This window comes from Echinops telfairi, unplaced genomic scaffold, assembly GCF_000313985.2.
Source record: "Echinops telfairi isolate 266 unplaced genomic scaffold, ASM31398v2 ScPeMD7_21;HRSCAF=78, whole genome shotgun sequence".
Classification (NCBI taxonomy): Eukaryota; Metazoa; Chordata; class Mammalia; order Afrosoricida; family Tenrecidae; genus Echinops; species Echinops telfairi.
Genome location: NW_022103918.1, coordinates 16,445,386 through 16,462,263, shown reverse-complemented (window position 1 = coordinate 16,462,263; position 16,878 = coordinate 16,445,386). Strand labels below are relative to the sequence as shown.

General features: G+C 37.9%; 2 protein-coding genes across 2 annotated transcripts in view; one reads left to right on the top strand and one right to left on the bottom strand.

Annotated features, from left to right (window-relative positions):
• The window catches only part of ERGIC2 (ERGIC and golgi 2), a 40,773-nt gene extending 35,806 nt beyond the window's left edge, over positions 1-4,967 (top strand). Inside the window, exons 13-14 of the mRNA XM_004700000.2 lie at positions 1,619-1,701; positions 1,870-4,967. Of these exons, the coding sequence (XP_004700057.1) occupies positions 1,619-1,701; positions 1,870-1,932 (146 nt within the window). The 3' untranslated portion in view covers positions 1,933-4,967. The remainder of the gene's footprint in view (positions 1-1,618; positions 1,702-1,869) is intronic.
• Positions 4,968-8,875: 3,908 nt separating this feature from the next.
• The window catches only part of FAR2 (fatty acyl-CoA reductase 2), a 49,176-nt gene continuing 41,173 nt past the window's right edge, over positions 8,876-16,878 (bottom strand). The window contains exons 10-11 of the mRNA XM_004700195.2: positions 11,732-11,859; positions 8,876-10,278 (exon numbers count right to left, since the gene is read on the bottom strand). Coding sequence (XP_004700252.1) covers positions 10,116-10,278; positions 11,732-11,859 — 291 coding nt within the window. The 3' untranslated portion in view covers positions 8,876-10,115. The remainder of the gene's footprint in view (positions 10,279-11,731; positions 11,860-16,878) is intronic.

The window sequence follows — 16,878 nt, the reverse complement described above, 5'->3', positions numbered from 1 at the left end:
TCGTATCCAACAGAAAGAGCAGTTAATGCAAGTTCTGTCATTTACTTGGTGATAGCCATGGGTACATCACCCACCTTTCCTGTGGTTGTTTCCTTATCAGTCAAGATGGGAATAATACCTAATTTTCAAAGTGCTCTAGGATTACATCAGAAAGTGGCCAGAGAGAGACATTTTGTTTTCATTTAAGATAGTCCTAAGTATATCGTATCCAAAATCCTATCTTACAATACTTTGATCAATGCAATATTTAAAACTGAATTTTTTCCATCAATACTGTTTTTATGGCTTCCAAAGTTCCTTGCCTCAGATTGTAGCATGAGATCTTTATGGAACCAGAATTTCATGATTATCAATAAAATTTCCAGATTATAATTCTTTTGTTTAACATATAATGAGTTACTTTCCTCATCATTGGGCCCATCTAAGTAGATTAAATGATTGCTTGGGACATTGAGGAGAGGTTTTAAATTGGAGGTGGGATTTTTAATTAGGTGATCGCTATTATCTTTTTGGCTTGAGATTCTGGGATTCTCTCAAAAAGTACTTGCAGAATTGTCATCATGATTATTTGAGTGCTTGAGTATTAGAAAGGAAGCAGTTTCTTCGTCCCCAGCCTCAAATTTGAGTCATGCTATTTATATAAATAAATAACTTTTGTCAGAGCTTCATTTAAATCTGTGGTGTGGACACACCCTCACACCACAAGCTTGTTTGCTTTATGTACTTATTTGTAAATGTATTTGCTTATAAGTAAGTTGCTGGTATGTGATGCATTCTGCACCCTGGAACTGGTTACTCTACAAAGTTATGAATTCTATAGCCTTGTGATTTCCAAAGGGAGCTCTGGTAGTGTAGTGGTTACACTTTGGGCTACGATCCAAAAGGTCAGCGGTTCAAAACCACTCCTTCAGAGAAAGACAGGGCTTTTTATTGCCATAACCAGTTGCAATCTCAGACACTCACGGGCAGTGCTACCCTGCCCTATAGGGTCATTATGAGTCTGCATCTACTTGAGGGCAGTGAGTTTTTTATTTGTTTTGGCGAAAATTTAACTGTCTCGATTCTTTTCAACCACGGAAGTGAATAAAGGAAACTATTTTCTCCTTTGGGGGTCAAACGACCCTTTCACAGGGTTCGCGCAGTTCATAACAGTAGCAAAATCACAGTTATGAAGTAGCAACAAAAATAATTTTATGGTTGGAGGGGTGGGTCACCACCACATGAGGAACTGTATTAAAGGGTCATGGCATTAGGAAGGTTGAGAACCACTGTCTAGCCCATGCAGGAGAAAGAAGCCTTGATTGTGCTGTGGATTAAGCATTGGGGATGATAATCACACAGTTGGTGGTTCAAACCCATCAGCCTTTTCTGGGCAGCAGAGGAGATGAGCTGCTTCTGTACAGATTTGTCCTTGGAAGAAGTCCCTAAGGAGCGGTTCTGCTTTGTCGTACGGACTCGTTTTGAGTTGCAATCAACCTGATGGCAGTGGGTTTGGTTAGTCCACTAGAATTGACTTTTTTTGTCTGACATGATGACTTAGGAAATTATTTAATTATAAAAGCATTACATCTGCCTATTTTCTGGTGATGTTATTTCATAAACTTATTGTTTATTCCAGGTATGTTACACGGAATCGGAAAGTTTATAGTTGAATTAATTTGCTGTCGTTTCAGACTTGGAGCCTACAAATCTGTCAGTTCTGTAAGTGGTGTAGTATAAATAGTAGCGATCCCAGCAAATTATTGTAACGTCTTAAAAAGAGCAGTTTTTGCTGCTCAAAATGAATTGCCAAAATAAAATTTATCTTAAAGGAAATAGTGCAAAGAATAAAACTAATGCTTTGGTCTTTTTTTTTTTTCCCCTGACTAGATACCCTTTGAGGATGGCCCCACGGACAACCATGTACCTCTTTTAGAGAATAACTCTCATTAGCACCTCCCGAGTGGAGGTGAACGAACTTTGCGTGAGACAGAAAACCTTTTTTAATAATAAAATAGTGTGCAATATATTCAAAGAAAATAAAATATGAATGAGAAGCTGGAAACACACCTATGGGGGGAAAAAAGACGCAAACAAGCCCCAAACTGAAACCTATATATGTTTTGTCTGTTACAATTGCCCTTGAAGAAATTATGCCACTAATCAGTGATTAAGCCCAACGGAAGCATTGCTTTGAAGGTGACCCTTCTGATCCTTCCAGAACAATGGGCAGTACCTACACTAGACCTGGCTTCTGAGTGACAAACACGGCTGAAGAAAAGGCACCGATAAGTGCAAATGTTTGTGCCCCTTTGTTTTTAAAAGCTATGATGTGAGAATAAAATATGGAAAACTAGTCTAGACTTTAAAAAATTGTGACCAGGTCCCATTATTAATAAAGGAAAATGGGGACTATTCCCTATGTTATAGCCATAGTAATGTTAAGCCATATTGACAAGGCTATTGGAGAATTGGGTCCTAAGAAGGTAACTTCTTCTTTGAACTGTGCTTATTGACTGTTCAGGACTGGGTCTAAGAAGGCTAAAGTTAATTCTACAGGGGGAGATTCATAAGTACAATGAGAAATAAAGGAAGCATCATTGACAGCTTTTATAGTGGGGGGCTTATGTATTGAGAAAGCACATTTTTTTAAAAAAGATATAAAGTTTGATAATTTGATCATTGTAGTATTGGCATGCTAAAGGGGCAGGGAAGTGATATAAAAAGATTCACTGCTGATAATAGAAAGTAGTTTATCAAATATTTGAGGAGAAAAGCAGGGAGGGAATCTTGGGTACATGTTAGGGTGAGTGGGGAGTAGGGTAAACTTAAGTCAGTATAATGTGAAGTGTGAGAGACACCGTACTAAATCATGTCTGTTAGCTGGAGTCGATTGCAAAAGAAGTATGTGCATTCATTCAGGGTGTCCTGGTTGATTCTGTATTTGTGTGTATTTTGGTTTTCTTAACTATTTGAAGGGTTGCTTTTAAAGTCCCGAATATAAGAGATGAGAAACAATGTGAGGGCGCTATCACTCGGGTGCCATTACAAACTAATGTGTGTGCCAACATCCCTTTTTTAGTACTTAGAGGAATCAGCTAGTATACTTAATTTTAATCATTTAGGGAAATGGGCCAACAATTCTAGGTAAAGAACAATGTCAAAACTTTAAGAGAGTAGATTCAAATGCTGGCTTGTGGCGAAGGAGGTGTCATGAGTTATTAATGGCTTTTTCCTTTTTTAAGTTTCCTCCGAGCAGTTGGATTTACTGTAATGAAGAGCAGGGGAGAGAATGACAAAGCTACACTTGCAGTAAAGTTTCTATTGGATATTATTTTGCAGAAGATAACAGAAGCATGTTTGTTTAAAACACAGTGCTTTTATTAACTGATTAATATAAGTGACATATTCATGGTTTTAAAACATTTAAAACAAAAAAACACCAGAAAGTAAATGCACTTCTGGGTTCTTGTGTTTTTCAGCTATTGTTTTCTTCTAAACTCTTATGAGGAATGACAGGAATTTTAAAAGACATTTTCATTCAAATTAGAATTCTATTGAATTCAGATTGCATTTTCACTCTCTTGAATGTCTGGAAATTCAACAAAATGTTTTGATTTTACTGGGAGGAAAGAAAATAGATTAAGTTTATTTTCGTTCAGTTAGAGTTATAACAGTTTTTACAAAAGCCTTGTTAAAATTATTTTGATACTTAAGTTCATTGTTTACTTGCTTTTCAAATACCATACTAAAATCTTAATGGAATTAATCTGTCCAAGTGAAAGTGACTATAAAAGGAATTTTCTAAAATGAAAATCTGTTTGGCTGTTAATTTCCATTAAAAGTTGAAAAGAGGTTTCCAGCAGACATTCTCTAAATAGGGCTAGATTTTTGGCCTTGCAAATATTGAGATTCTGGCCACCTGTGACGGTTATGGCTACAAATGAGCATCGATTGGGAGGTTTGGGACAGACTTCACCAAGTGTTTCCTGCTGACAAGAGCACTTTCCTGTCCTGGCTAGTGCAGAGCTTTGCCCTGGGCCAGCGGTGTCCAGAGCTAAAATAACCAGCTGTTTTATTCAAGCCTCCTTTCCCTTTTATTAGGGTATTTATGTCACTCTAGAAATCTGATCTCAAGTTATGTGACATGGATTTTTTATTATCTTTTTTATCTTTGCCTATATTTGGCCTGTAAAAATTAATACCTTTAAGTGAATATTTGTACACTTCAAACTACCTCTTTGGAAAAGTATAACTATGTGAGTTATACAAAATTACTGCTAATTATCAACTTGATTATCACACTTTTCTTAAGCATTTATGGGTACTTTTTTTTTTTACAAAAATTATTAATATAAACAAAGTTTGCGATCTTGACTAAACTGTATAATTCAGAAAGGAATGACTAAGGTCTCATTTTTCATGGTATAAACAGGAATCTTTATACATTCTTTTTATGTCTTAAGTTAGTGACTCAAATATAAAACAAACATTTGCAACGCTACTACTTGAAAAATATAGTTTACACTTGAGTTCAAGGTGCATTTTTTAATAATTTAATATTTACTTAGACCTAAGCAGTAGGACATTTAAAATCACAGAATTTCCATTGATCTATTGCATAAGTTATTTTTCTATGTTTTCAGTTCTAGCAAGCCAAATGGAGTTGCCCCTTTATCCAACATTGTTCAAATAGAGCACTATTTCTTTACTATTTTATGCTATAATTCTTGGATCAGTCCCTAGTATTCTCTTAATTGTTACCACGTAGACCAAGTATAGTTCTTATTCCTGTTTCCTAAGCATTTCCTCAGTAATGAAGTTGTTTGCATCAGTTTAGGAATAGAAAACAAACTGCCTTGGACTTTTATATTTTTCTTGTTGATTTTTGTTTGGTTTGGGGGAGAGATAAGTGGATATAAAACATTTCAAGTGTTATCTCATCCCCCAACATTTGGACTCTAAATAAAACTACAAGTTGTAAGCGCTTTCTTTGTCTTTTTGATCCTCATGGACAATTACGATCATGTCCCTAGTAAGGAGCCTTACCAGTTTCCATCACGTGGATTCTGACTCACGGTGGCCTCGTGTGTAGGACTGTGCTCCTGAGAGTTTGCAGTGGCTGGTTATTTGAAAGATTGCCAGGGCTTTCATCCGAGGCACCTCTGGGTGGACTTCAACCTTCAACATTTTGATTAGCAGTCCAGAGCATTAGCCATTTGCACCCCATCCTCTTGTAGCTTGCCTTTCTTTTCATTAGGAACCCCAACTCCCCGCATATGAAGGGGCCCCTCTAAAGTTCTTGGGGAAATTCCAGTATCGTTCCTTTTTTTCATGAAGCTTTTGAACTCTCCTCATCGCTTTGATTTAGAATCAGTATTTCAAATCCGTGTACACCTAAAATGTTTATTTAAAGAGCTGTTTATAAAACAGATGAGCTGTTTCTAGATTTTCACCTTAACTTTGGTTAAGCATTTGTTGTTTTTTCCTAAGTGTGTACACTTTAGAGGATACTACCAGTTAAAAACCAATAGCAGTCAAATTGATTTTTACTCATTTTGACCCCAGATGTGTCAGAGTTTTAACTCCATGGTCTTCGGGAATGGCTTTTCTGGAAGTACACTGCCTCTTCATGCACCTCTAGAGGAACTCAAACTTCCAAACTTGGTTATTACCCAGTTTATTTTTGGTATAACTTTATGCTAATCAGATGGTCCTCTCAAATCAGTTACATCTTTAAAACTAGCCATTGTTAAATCTTTTTTTCTGTGTTTAATCAGATAATTTTCTCAACCAAATGTGGGCATCTAGGTTCTAGCTGGCACAGTCTGCAAGTGACTAACATAAAGGTTGACAGTTCAAACCCACCCAATGGTGCCTCAGAAGAAAGGCCTGGGGTAAAGGTTACAGCCAAGATTACCTTATGAAGTGGTTCTACTCCATCACATGAGGTTGCCAAAACTCAGAATTAACTTGGTAATGGATTAGGTTTTGTTTTTTGTGGACCCGTGGGACAAAGATCACTTCTTACAATGGGGAGTTACGTTCCCAGGTGTCATAATTAGGATAGCAATTCTAGAAAAGTAATTTTAACAAGGGAATACTTGTATTTTAAAGTAAGTTAAGTTTATTGAGGCTTGGTGCAAATTAAATTGTTGAGGTAGCCATTAGATCTGTATATTTGTAGCATCTATTTGTACAGGAAATTTCTGAAAGGATCTCTATGTCAAGACCCTCCTTAGGTGTACATTGTGTGTGTGTGTGTGTGTGTGATCTGGAATGGTTTCTTTTTTGTTTGTTTGTTTTAACATTTTATTAGGGGCTCATACAACTGTTATCCCAATCCATACACACATCAATTGTGTAAAGCGCATTTGTACATCGTTTCTCAAAGGTGTACATTTTTTGTATATCTGTACCTTGCCACAAAGAATCACTTCTCTAGCTCCATGATTATGTTAAAGTAGCCCTGTTGGCACTATAGGGTGACCATTGGACTACTAACTGAAAGGGCCGCAGTTCAAATCATCAGCTGCTCCCCTGGAAAAGGATGAGGCTGCCTGCTCCTGTAAAGATTTGTAGCATAGGAAACCCTATATAGTGTCAGTATGAATCAGACTTTTGGTTTTGTAACATTAACAAAATGGAGCCAGGACTAACGATGGCATTAGGACTCCCAACTGTATACTGTCGACTAGCTATCTACAAGTCAAGTACCTCAGAATTTAGGCCAGCGGTTCTCAACCTGGGGGTTGTGACCAATTCATAACAGCAAAATTACAGTTAGGAAGTAGCAATGAAACAAATTTCATGGCTGGGGGGGTCACACACGAGGAACTGTATTAAAGGGTCGTGGCATTAGGAAGGTTGAGAAACACTGCTTTAGGCACTCATGCAGTAGCCCTGTGAGAATTTGGGTATAATCCATATTAACATTTCTGAGTTTCATATCCATCTACCTCAACTTCTTAGTTTTAATTATCTCAGGTACTGACAAGTCTTCACCTGTTTGGTGCTTTGTGAAATATACTTTGAGTAGAGTGGTTGCCAATTTTTTTTTTTTTAATACAGGCATGTTTGTTCTTTCCATCTTCCTCAAATTAGAAGGTTTTACACACGCACACACACAAGGCACTTAAACCATTAATCTTGATGTACAATAATTTTTTAATAGGCATTTTGAATACAGATGCCTAATTTTGCTGTTTAATTCTCAGACGAGAACTTCATCTCTGTTAGTTCCCTGATGTCACAATAGAACAGTTTTCAGCATACAAGTCTAACCGTATTGGTGTCAGATTGAGGCAATTATGTGCCTATGTGTTAGATGTAAGTATATATTCATCTAGTTTGTTTTTCATTCTCTTGAAAGAGTTTTGGAAGATGGTTTCCTCCTCTGGGGGAATAGAATGGACAGGAGGGAATTGGCCCGAGGAGACAACAAATGAGCAAAGGCACAACACGAGAAATGAAACTTGTTTTTATAGTTCACTTTTTTTTATTAAATCAAAAGTTTTGAGAATACTTGATCAGAGGAGTTAATGAATTACTGAAACACAATAATCAAATCATAGTACTTTCTTAAAACTACACCTTAACCTAATTCTGTATAACCATTTTATTTTTTTATCACGGTTCCCATGAATGCAAATCTACTTAAAAGCAACAATACCAACAATAGTTTGCAACTTAATTGATGTAAACTCAAAGCATTGTTATGGATTGCTTTGTTTCAGAACTGGTTGTCTGCCCTGGAGAGGAGTACCTAGAATTTAGAGTTCCCTCAAAATGCCCTTTGTAGAGCTCAGCAAAATCTCTCTGGACACTGAGTTGGACACTTCAACCACTGCAATCTACCATGCCCTCACCTCTCATTTGAGTAAAGTTGGGATAGGGGTTATAGGAATAGTACATGAGTTTGAGAATTTACAAAGGTAAGTCAAAAGGATTGACAAAATCATAGAAATAATTAAAATATTAAAATCAGAAATCTTTGTTAAAAATACTGAAGTACAGTTCTCACCATATCCTCCATTTAGCTCTCCACTTCTAAAGGTGATGGCCCCATCTCTTTAACCCTTCCTTCCCCCGGAATTCGTTGCTATTTCATGTCAACAAGAGCGTGGACATCCGCAAGGAACTAAAATGATGTTCCTTACCAATTTCTTAGAGTTTGGGAACAAAAACACTGAAGGGGCAAGATCAGGGAGTGGTGGATGGGGACGATTTCTTAATGAAATTCAGGAATTTGCTGCCTGGGAAGAAGGAGCTGGCACAATGGGATGGCACAACTTTCCTAGCCTTTTTCTTAACAATGTAGTTTCCAATTTGTTGAAAACTTCTCCCTTAACAAGCCCTTGTGATCTTCCCGTGTCCTTTGAGAAGATCTAGCAAGAATATTTCTTTGGAATTCCAAACAGTGGAACCGCCTGAGGTGATTTCTCTCCTTTAACTCAACTGGTCCAGCAGCTGCAGCTGCTGCTGTTTGGGTTGGTCTTTAACTTGAAGGCACTCTAGACCAGGCAAGGGTATTAATGAGAAGACCCGGGTTTCACTGAGAACTTTGCTGCCACCATCTGCTGATCTGAGACATGACATGCTTTGTTGGGAATAAACCCGTGTGTGCATGAACTGGAGCCAGACTGGTCACAATACTTTTAGACTTAACCTTGCATATAGTTTTTACAAATTAATTATTTGGAATATCTGTATATATTTAAGCAAACAAAACTTCTCTAAACTTAGTCATCTAGTGAAGTCTACCTCTTTGCTGCAATACATTAAACATTTAATATGCAAATAGAGAATGATTGAGATAGTAACAATTTCTCTCATAAGCATACAAGAGTTCTTTTCCTCATGTTAGGGAAAAAAGAAACCATGTGTCTAAGAATTTATTTGCAATTCTGTTTTCTTTAATGACAAAGAGCAAGGGAATGGGTTTCTATGTGATCCTAGCTTAGAACAACTAACTTCACATGAGCCGTGCTAATCGAGGCCTGGATGCAAGAGCTTAAATGCAAGCATTTGGGGAGTTTGATGAACAAGAAACTCAAGAGGGTTACCAAAATGGTGATTTTGAAGAAGGCATTTAGAAATAAGAGTTGTCCAACTCAAAATGAGAGACTAATTTTACTTGAAAGCATAATAGTGTCCCAAATGCAAATATATTTGAGTCCTTGCTGTCCTGGGTGCATGAGTAAGTACACTGCAGTGGAAACCCTCCCTGGCTCAATATTCCATACATGACTGACATCTTGTATTCAGTTTTAGGCTTAAAAGGTGAGTATAGTTGAGGAAAGGTCCTCAGGTAGTACAAATTGTTTGCTCTAAGCTACTAACAGAAAGGTTGGCAGTTTGGATCCAGCCAGTGGTGCCATGGGCAAATAGGCCTCTTAATCTGTTTGAGTAAGATAATAGTCAAGGACGCCCCTGGAGCGGAATTTTACTCGTAAAGCACATGGGTTTGTCTTAAGTCAGAATTACTTGACAGTCAATAGGTGTGTATTTTTTTGGAGGGGTGAATGGGGAGTGTTCTGCTTTGTAGTTGAAGAAACTGAAACGTGAACTCATTTTTCCAATTCTCCCACCTCTAAATAGAATTTCAGAGTATAACACAGAAAGGAAAGAGACGCTTTTTCAGTGGAGAATGATTTCTCTTACAGTGTGTGTAAGGAAGTTGAGACCTTTCCTCCATTACTGAACTTGATTATAGACCTTTCTACAAGGTATCCCAGAACATCTCAAGGTCAGAAGTACCTTTCTTTAGCACTTTTCAGCTTCTCCCACTGCTTTTTCATGTTTATTGAGTTGAATCATCTTTCAAGGAGAAAAGAAAGACTAGAAAGAACGTTTTGGTGTTATATATGCAAGAACATATAAATGGGCTATAAGGGAGTGATGGAAAGTAATTTTTTTCTAACAATCTAGTTATATGATTATGAACTAGAATAACTTTCCTTCTCTTGCTGGGGGAAAAAAGAGAATTGTTAAGACACAGGAGGGCATGTGTGACAGCACATTTGACAGTAATGCATTTGGGCATGTTCCTTGTTACATCCTCAGCTTGAGAAGCACAGTTGGCTGTTTTAGAAGTGTCTAAGAGGTTCCAGATAATAGGTGGTTACAGAGTATTCTTATGCCTTGAGTGTGATAGATGCCCTAAAGTAAGAGAGGAATTTATAACAGAAGTGAACGAGGAAGAACCAGACATTCCGAGCTATCTGAGATCTTGCAATGAGCAGGCGCCAGGCGATGAGGAACAAGATAGTATTCATGAGGTAGTGAATATTTCGGATCCTGGAGGACAGATACATATAACCAAGTTAAAAATAGTGATAAATACCCAGCCATGTTATCTGAAGCATAAATGTGTTCTTTTATGAGTAGAAAATACCAAGTGCTTATAAGGAGTGTGGTATGTCTATTGAAATGTTCCTTGAACTTGGGGTTTGTTTTTTTTTCATTTGCTCAACATTCTTAGTGAATAATTGGATTTCTACAACATTCTCTTAACTGGTTTTTCTTCTTCATGCCTTACTGTACCACAAACGTGGTTAGAATCTCCAACTCACCGCCATAATTGACGTCAATACAACCCCTTTGTGAGTTTCCAAGGCTGTTTACAGGAGTAGAAAGGCCCGTCTTTCTTCCTGAGAGCGGCTTATGGTTTCGAACTACTGAACATGCAGATTGCAGCCCAACAAATAACACTACACCACCAGGGCTTCTTGTGTTTAGTGTAATCTTTCTTAAATATACTTTGGTAATACTGGTTTTTGGGGTTTTTTTTACACTTTCTTGTTCCCAAAAGGTAAATGCTGAAGTCCATAGCTTGCTATTGAAGGCTCTGCCCCATTAGTTTGCTATCTAATTGTTTATCCTTATCTTTTTTGCAATGCAAATACTGTACTTCTGTCAGAAATATATCACATTGGCATAATGATTTTTCTCTCTAGAAATTATTGACTGAAAAAAATTGAAGTTGGAAGAATGCTTTCATGATTTACTCAGCTTAAATTCCAGAATTCCATCTACCAACTAGTTAAGTAGACTTTTTCAGTGTCACATTTTGATAGGGTATGATAGAACATCTTGATTCAAATCCTACCTCTTGTGCTTCCCATGTGTTAATAATACATTACTTACTTCTTTGGTAAAAATGGGATACCAACAACACAATAGTACTATCTGCTTCCTATGGATGTGTTAAGGAGCCCTGGTTACAGTGTGCAATGAGTGTTAAGCTCAAGCACAGCAGTTGAAATACCCCAGGAAGAAAAATACGGTGATCTGCTCCTAGAAAGCTGTATACTCTTGGAGACCTTCCAGAGAGCCTCTTTCCACTGGAACAGACGTGATGATAGTGGGTTTGGGGTAGATTTTTTAGGGCTATGGCAAAGACCAGAGGAAACAATGTATGATCTAGAGCAGTGGTTCTCCACCTGTGGGCCGCGACCCCTTTGGGGGTGGAACAGCTCTTTCACAGGGGTTGCCCGATTCATAAAAGTCACAAAATGATGGTAATGAAGTAGCAATGAAAATAATTTTATGGTTGGGGTCACCACCACATGAGGACCTGTGTGAAAGGGTCATGGCATTAGGAAGGTTGAGAACCACTGGTCTAGAGCAGTTGACCTGTAATATACTAATGCTCAAGAAATTTAAATTATTCTTCACCCAAATTTCATGTCATATAAAGCCAAGTCCATAGTAAGTGCTTAGTACATATTGATTGGCTGATTATCCTTACCTTCTGAATTGTTTTTTTGCTTCTGGGACTCTAGCCATATCCTCTTTTAATAAGTACATCTTAATTCCCAAAACATAATTTTCAATGTATTCCATCCAGTTCAATGGACGTATATCAAAATTGAATATCTGAAAGGCAAGAAGAGATGATCAGAATCATTGGATGATCATACGGTCAACTTTAAATCTCCTACATAAATGAGTGCCATTTCATTTGGATCCTGTCGGAGAAGAGATTATTTGAGTTATCTTAAAAGACACCAACAATATGGCTGGCCATATAAACAGGAACATTTTAACACAGACCAAGCTTTCCTCTTCAGTGGCAAATTAAAAAAAGAATGGTGTCCCATTAATTGTCGAAATGTCGAGATTTATCTTAAAATACAATGCTGCTGTAACAGCAAACATTTGTTTGTTTGTTTTTTCAACAACTGAAACTGTGAACCTCACCAGATGGAAAACACTTTGAATCAAATTGACTGTACCTGTGGGAGAGGTCAATAGAGAAGGTCAACATCATCAGTCAAAACAAGGCCAGGAGGGGACCAACCCAGCAATTCCACATATGGAAGTTCCATTGGAAGTTGACAATTAGAACAGATCCACATGAGTCAAAATGCGAACGAGTATGTACCCCTGCATTTTGAAAACATCTCAAGAACAGATTTAATGCACTGAATATTAACGACCCTGATGATCTTCAGAATATAATACATGAAGAAATACAAAGTCGTTAAAAGGATATGAAAGAAAGCAAAGATCTAAGTGGATGCCTGACAGGACTCTGAGACTTGCTCTTCAAATAGAATACCTAAAGCAACCGGAAAAAAGAGGAAGTGAAAGAGTTAAACAGAATTTCAAAGGGCAGCCTGAGAAGGCACAGTAGGATATTAGAGTGAAATGTGCAAAAATCTGGAGTTAGAAAGCCAACGAAGAAGAAAGCTTGGCATAACTGAAGCTGAACGAACTGAAGAAAACATCCAAGTGTCGAGTTCTAACTTGAAGGATTGTGTGGGGAAATATTTCATGATGCAAAAAGCACCAAAAGAAGCTGGAAGGAACACACAGAGTCACTCTCCCAGAAACAACTGGTAAGCAGCTGACTATTCCAGGGTTAGTATATGACTACAGATTGATCATATGGAAGGGAGAAGTCCAAGCTGCACCAAAGGCATCAGCAAAAATCAAGGCTCCAGAAATTGATGGAATATTAATCTATATATTTCAAGAAGCTGAGGCAGTACACTCATTTGAGTATGCAAGAGAGAGAGAGAGAAAGGAACTAGCTGCCCAACAGGAAGAAATTAATATTTGTGCCCATGCCAAAGAAAAATGATCCAACAGAGTACAAAACTTTTTGAACAATGTCATTAACATCCCATGCAGGTAAAATTTTACTGAAGATCATTCAAAATGGTTGCAGCAGTGCATTGATGGGGAGGATCTAGCAATTTAAGCTGGATTTAGAAGACATGACATCAGTGCTGATATCAGATTGAGCTTAGCTGAGCCCAGAGACTATTACAAAGATGTTTACTTGTTTTGACTATGCAAAGGCATTCAGCTGTGTGGATCATAACAAATTACACATCACATTGCCTAGAAGGAGAATTCCAGAACACTGAATTGTGCTCACGCAGAACCTATACATAGAACAAGAGGCAGTCTTTTCAACAGAACAAGGAAAGCATGCATGATTTAAAAGCAGGAAAGCTGTACATCGTAGGCTGGCTATGAGTCAGACTTGATATATCTGTTTTATAAGTTATTACTTGGAGTTACAGAGCATGCCTAAAATACAAACTTGTGCTAGGCAATAAATAAAGAAAGAATCCAAATAATTAATCGTTCTTAGCGAGTGAAATGACCAGGGTTATTTTGTTTTATTTTTAAATAGCTTAACCCAATGGACACCCTTCCCTCTCTCTAGAAAGATCGCATATTCAAATCACTCCTCTGCCCCAATAAAACCTGTTGTAAGTATGTGGGGAGAAGTCAGACACTTGCTGCCAGACTGCTGTCTCATCCCACAGCAGGGCTGGGCCTACTCCCTGCTGCTGGAGACAATAGACTACCTCTCTCTGGAACCTGGGGCCATTAGTTTGGTTCCCGAGGGCGGAGTTCGCACCCTACTGATAATGGTTCCCATGGAGACCCAGAGACCACCCTCTCATTGCTGTGTAGCCTATAGTGCAACCCCTCCCTGTGATGTATGTCTCTACCTGTAATTAGTGGGCTGGCTTGCCCCCAAAAGGTATATAGGTGTGAGTCAGCAGAACCTCTCCGACTCTGACCCTGAGCTCCTTGCTGCTCACTCCCTGGCGACTCCCCTCTCCCTTGTTCCCTTTTCCCTCCTTCCCTTCCCCCTCTCCACGTGGACCACCAAGCTGGGCTGAGGTGAGCAATGTTGCTATGTATCATGCCTAACTGTATTATTGTATTATCTCTCATGCTCTCGATGACTTTAATATAATGCTTATATATCTCAACCGTACAATTGTGCATTACTGAACCCAGAAGTAGTATTACTGAACCAGTGAGTTCAAGCAGCGGGTGGGGGCTGGTTCCTTCACCCTCCGACAGCGTTATTATTATTTTTATTTAATACTACATAAGTAGAGTGTCCCTCTCACATACAATGAATGAGAAGTGACTAATTAGACCTCGCTTATGAGGCTTCTGATAACGTTTCAGCCAAAGGAGTTTAATCTGAAGTGGACAAAGTCTTAATTCAAATAAAGGGTGATTTGGTGTTTCCAGAACAATTTCTAGCATAACGTAGCCATTCAAAGAATATGTGCCAACATAAATGATATCATTTCAGTCAAATGAATGTTAATATTTTTAAAAGCCTAAACTTTATTTTTGTTATACAGCAATTTCTTCTGTTGCTTTCTCTCTCAAGTTCACTGCTATTATGCCAATTCTGACCCATAGCCTATATGACAGTTAGAACTACCCCTGTGAGCTTCAGGGACTGTACCTTTTTACAGGAGTAGAAAGTAACCCGCTTCTTTATCTCTTTATAAGATTTATAGTCAAACTTTTTATTTCCTCCTTAAAGGCAGCTTGAGTTCTTGATGTTTCAAATAAAAGGTATACTTTTATTTTTTAAGTATAATCCATTCACCACTAAATTAAGGCTAATTTATTTTAAAATAAGCATGCTACTTTAAACAAATTGCTTTTGTCTATTTCTTAACCTGCATCTTTCTTCTAGGATCTATGATCAGCTGTTTCTCCTTCTCTAGGAAATACCAAGGGTCCATATAATTGAGTTTGGCATTTTAAAGACAGTAGTTTCTTTAGGGCTACTTAATTCTGCCTCCTTTGTATTTTATGCAACTAAACAAGTTATATGTTAAACACAGTAAAACATAGTTTGAAAGAGATATTGAATGCAAAGTAGCTAAATTACCCCCATTTCTAGTCAACATACTGAAGGTTTAATAAACCTTTGCTGATTGGCCATCTTAATTGCTTTTGGTATTGTCCTATTGATATGCACGAAGGAATGGGAAAGAAATGATTCTTCAGGAGTTGTTACTTTCAGAAACTTCCTGGAAGATAGTAGCATGAGCAGTTCTATTCTCCAACCCTTTCACATGATCCCCAAAGAAAATTATCCAAAATTGGTAGATTTAGTGCTGGCAAGAATTTTGAAAAACAATTGGAAGATTACAGCAACTAAGCAAATGCTGAATCAAAAAAAAAGTTTTTTAAAACATCGTTGGATTGCTCAGAAAGCCTTCATTTTCTACTACATGCCTCCCTCCCATGCCCTCGTCTGACTTGATGGCAGAGATGACAGCAGATTGCTCGTGGAGGACAGACGCGATCTCTGCATGACGGTAGGCAAAGAAGAAACAAAATATTATGGTGGTGTGATCCGTTTGGGAGTGCCTGATCGGCTGATGGGGGCAGGGCACCCCCTCTGTTTCGTCCTGGCTTGGAGCACATACAGTGGGAAAGGGCAACTAGTGACACCTACAGATTGGGACAACCTATAACCACCATTTTGAACTGAATTATGTGATAAAAAGTACACACCGTGATGAACACTTACGAGTTGGAATGAGAGTTTCAGTGAGTTTGTTTCCACACGAGAGGACTCACTGCAAAACTAGTTGTGGAGGTCACTGAGCAGATATACTGCGGCAGCCCTTAATGATTTAGAAAACACGGTTCCAAACCCTGGGTAAGAGGAAGAATGTGCGTTTCAGAGCCAATACACTTATCTTGAAATGTCCCACTTTCAACAAGAAATAACAAGGCATACAAAAAAACAAAGTACAGTCCAAAAGAACAATGTAAAATGGCACTAGCCATCTTCATACTACATCATAGAATGGCTAGAAAGCTTTAAAACCATAGAGTTGAACATTTTAAAAGGATATTGATATCAATAAAAGGAATCAAGCATAATCACTGGCAGTAAAAATAACTGAAAAGTAAAATTCACACGAGGGCTTCAGTAGCAGATTTGAGCTGAACAAAAAATTAGAGAACTAGAATATAAAAAGTTGAAATGATCAGATCTGAGGAGAAAAAAGAAAATATGAAGAAAAGTGAACAAAGTCTAAAAGGATTGTGGAACATCATCAAGCAAAACAACATATACGTTAGGGTGTTCTAAATGGAGACGAGAAAGGGTCAGAACGAGTATTTGAAGAAATACTGGCAGAAAAAGATTCCGATTCATGAAAAGACATTAATCCACACATCTAAGAACCTTAACGAGCTTCAAGTTGGGTGTGGGGGTGGAAACGAAAAGACAACCATCTCAAGACCCTTGAAGATAAAGAGCAGATCCTGGAAGCAGCAAGGGAGAAGCAAGTCACCCCATCCAAGGAATCTTTAGTAAGATTAAGTGCTCCTTTCTACCCAGACTTCTTGGAAAGCAGAGAAAGTGCAACAATATATTTGAAGTGCTAAAGGAACGGAACCATCGCAAACATTTTTATATCTGGAAATTCTATACAAGAGTATGAAATTAAAATAATTAAATTAAAATATTCCCAGATAAGCAAATGCTGAAGGAATTTGTAACAACAAAAAACTATTAATGGAATGGGTGCACAAGAAAATGTGGTGAAGAAAGCGGATGATGCTTGGCTACCAAAAGATATAACACCTGAAGTCACT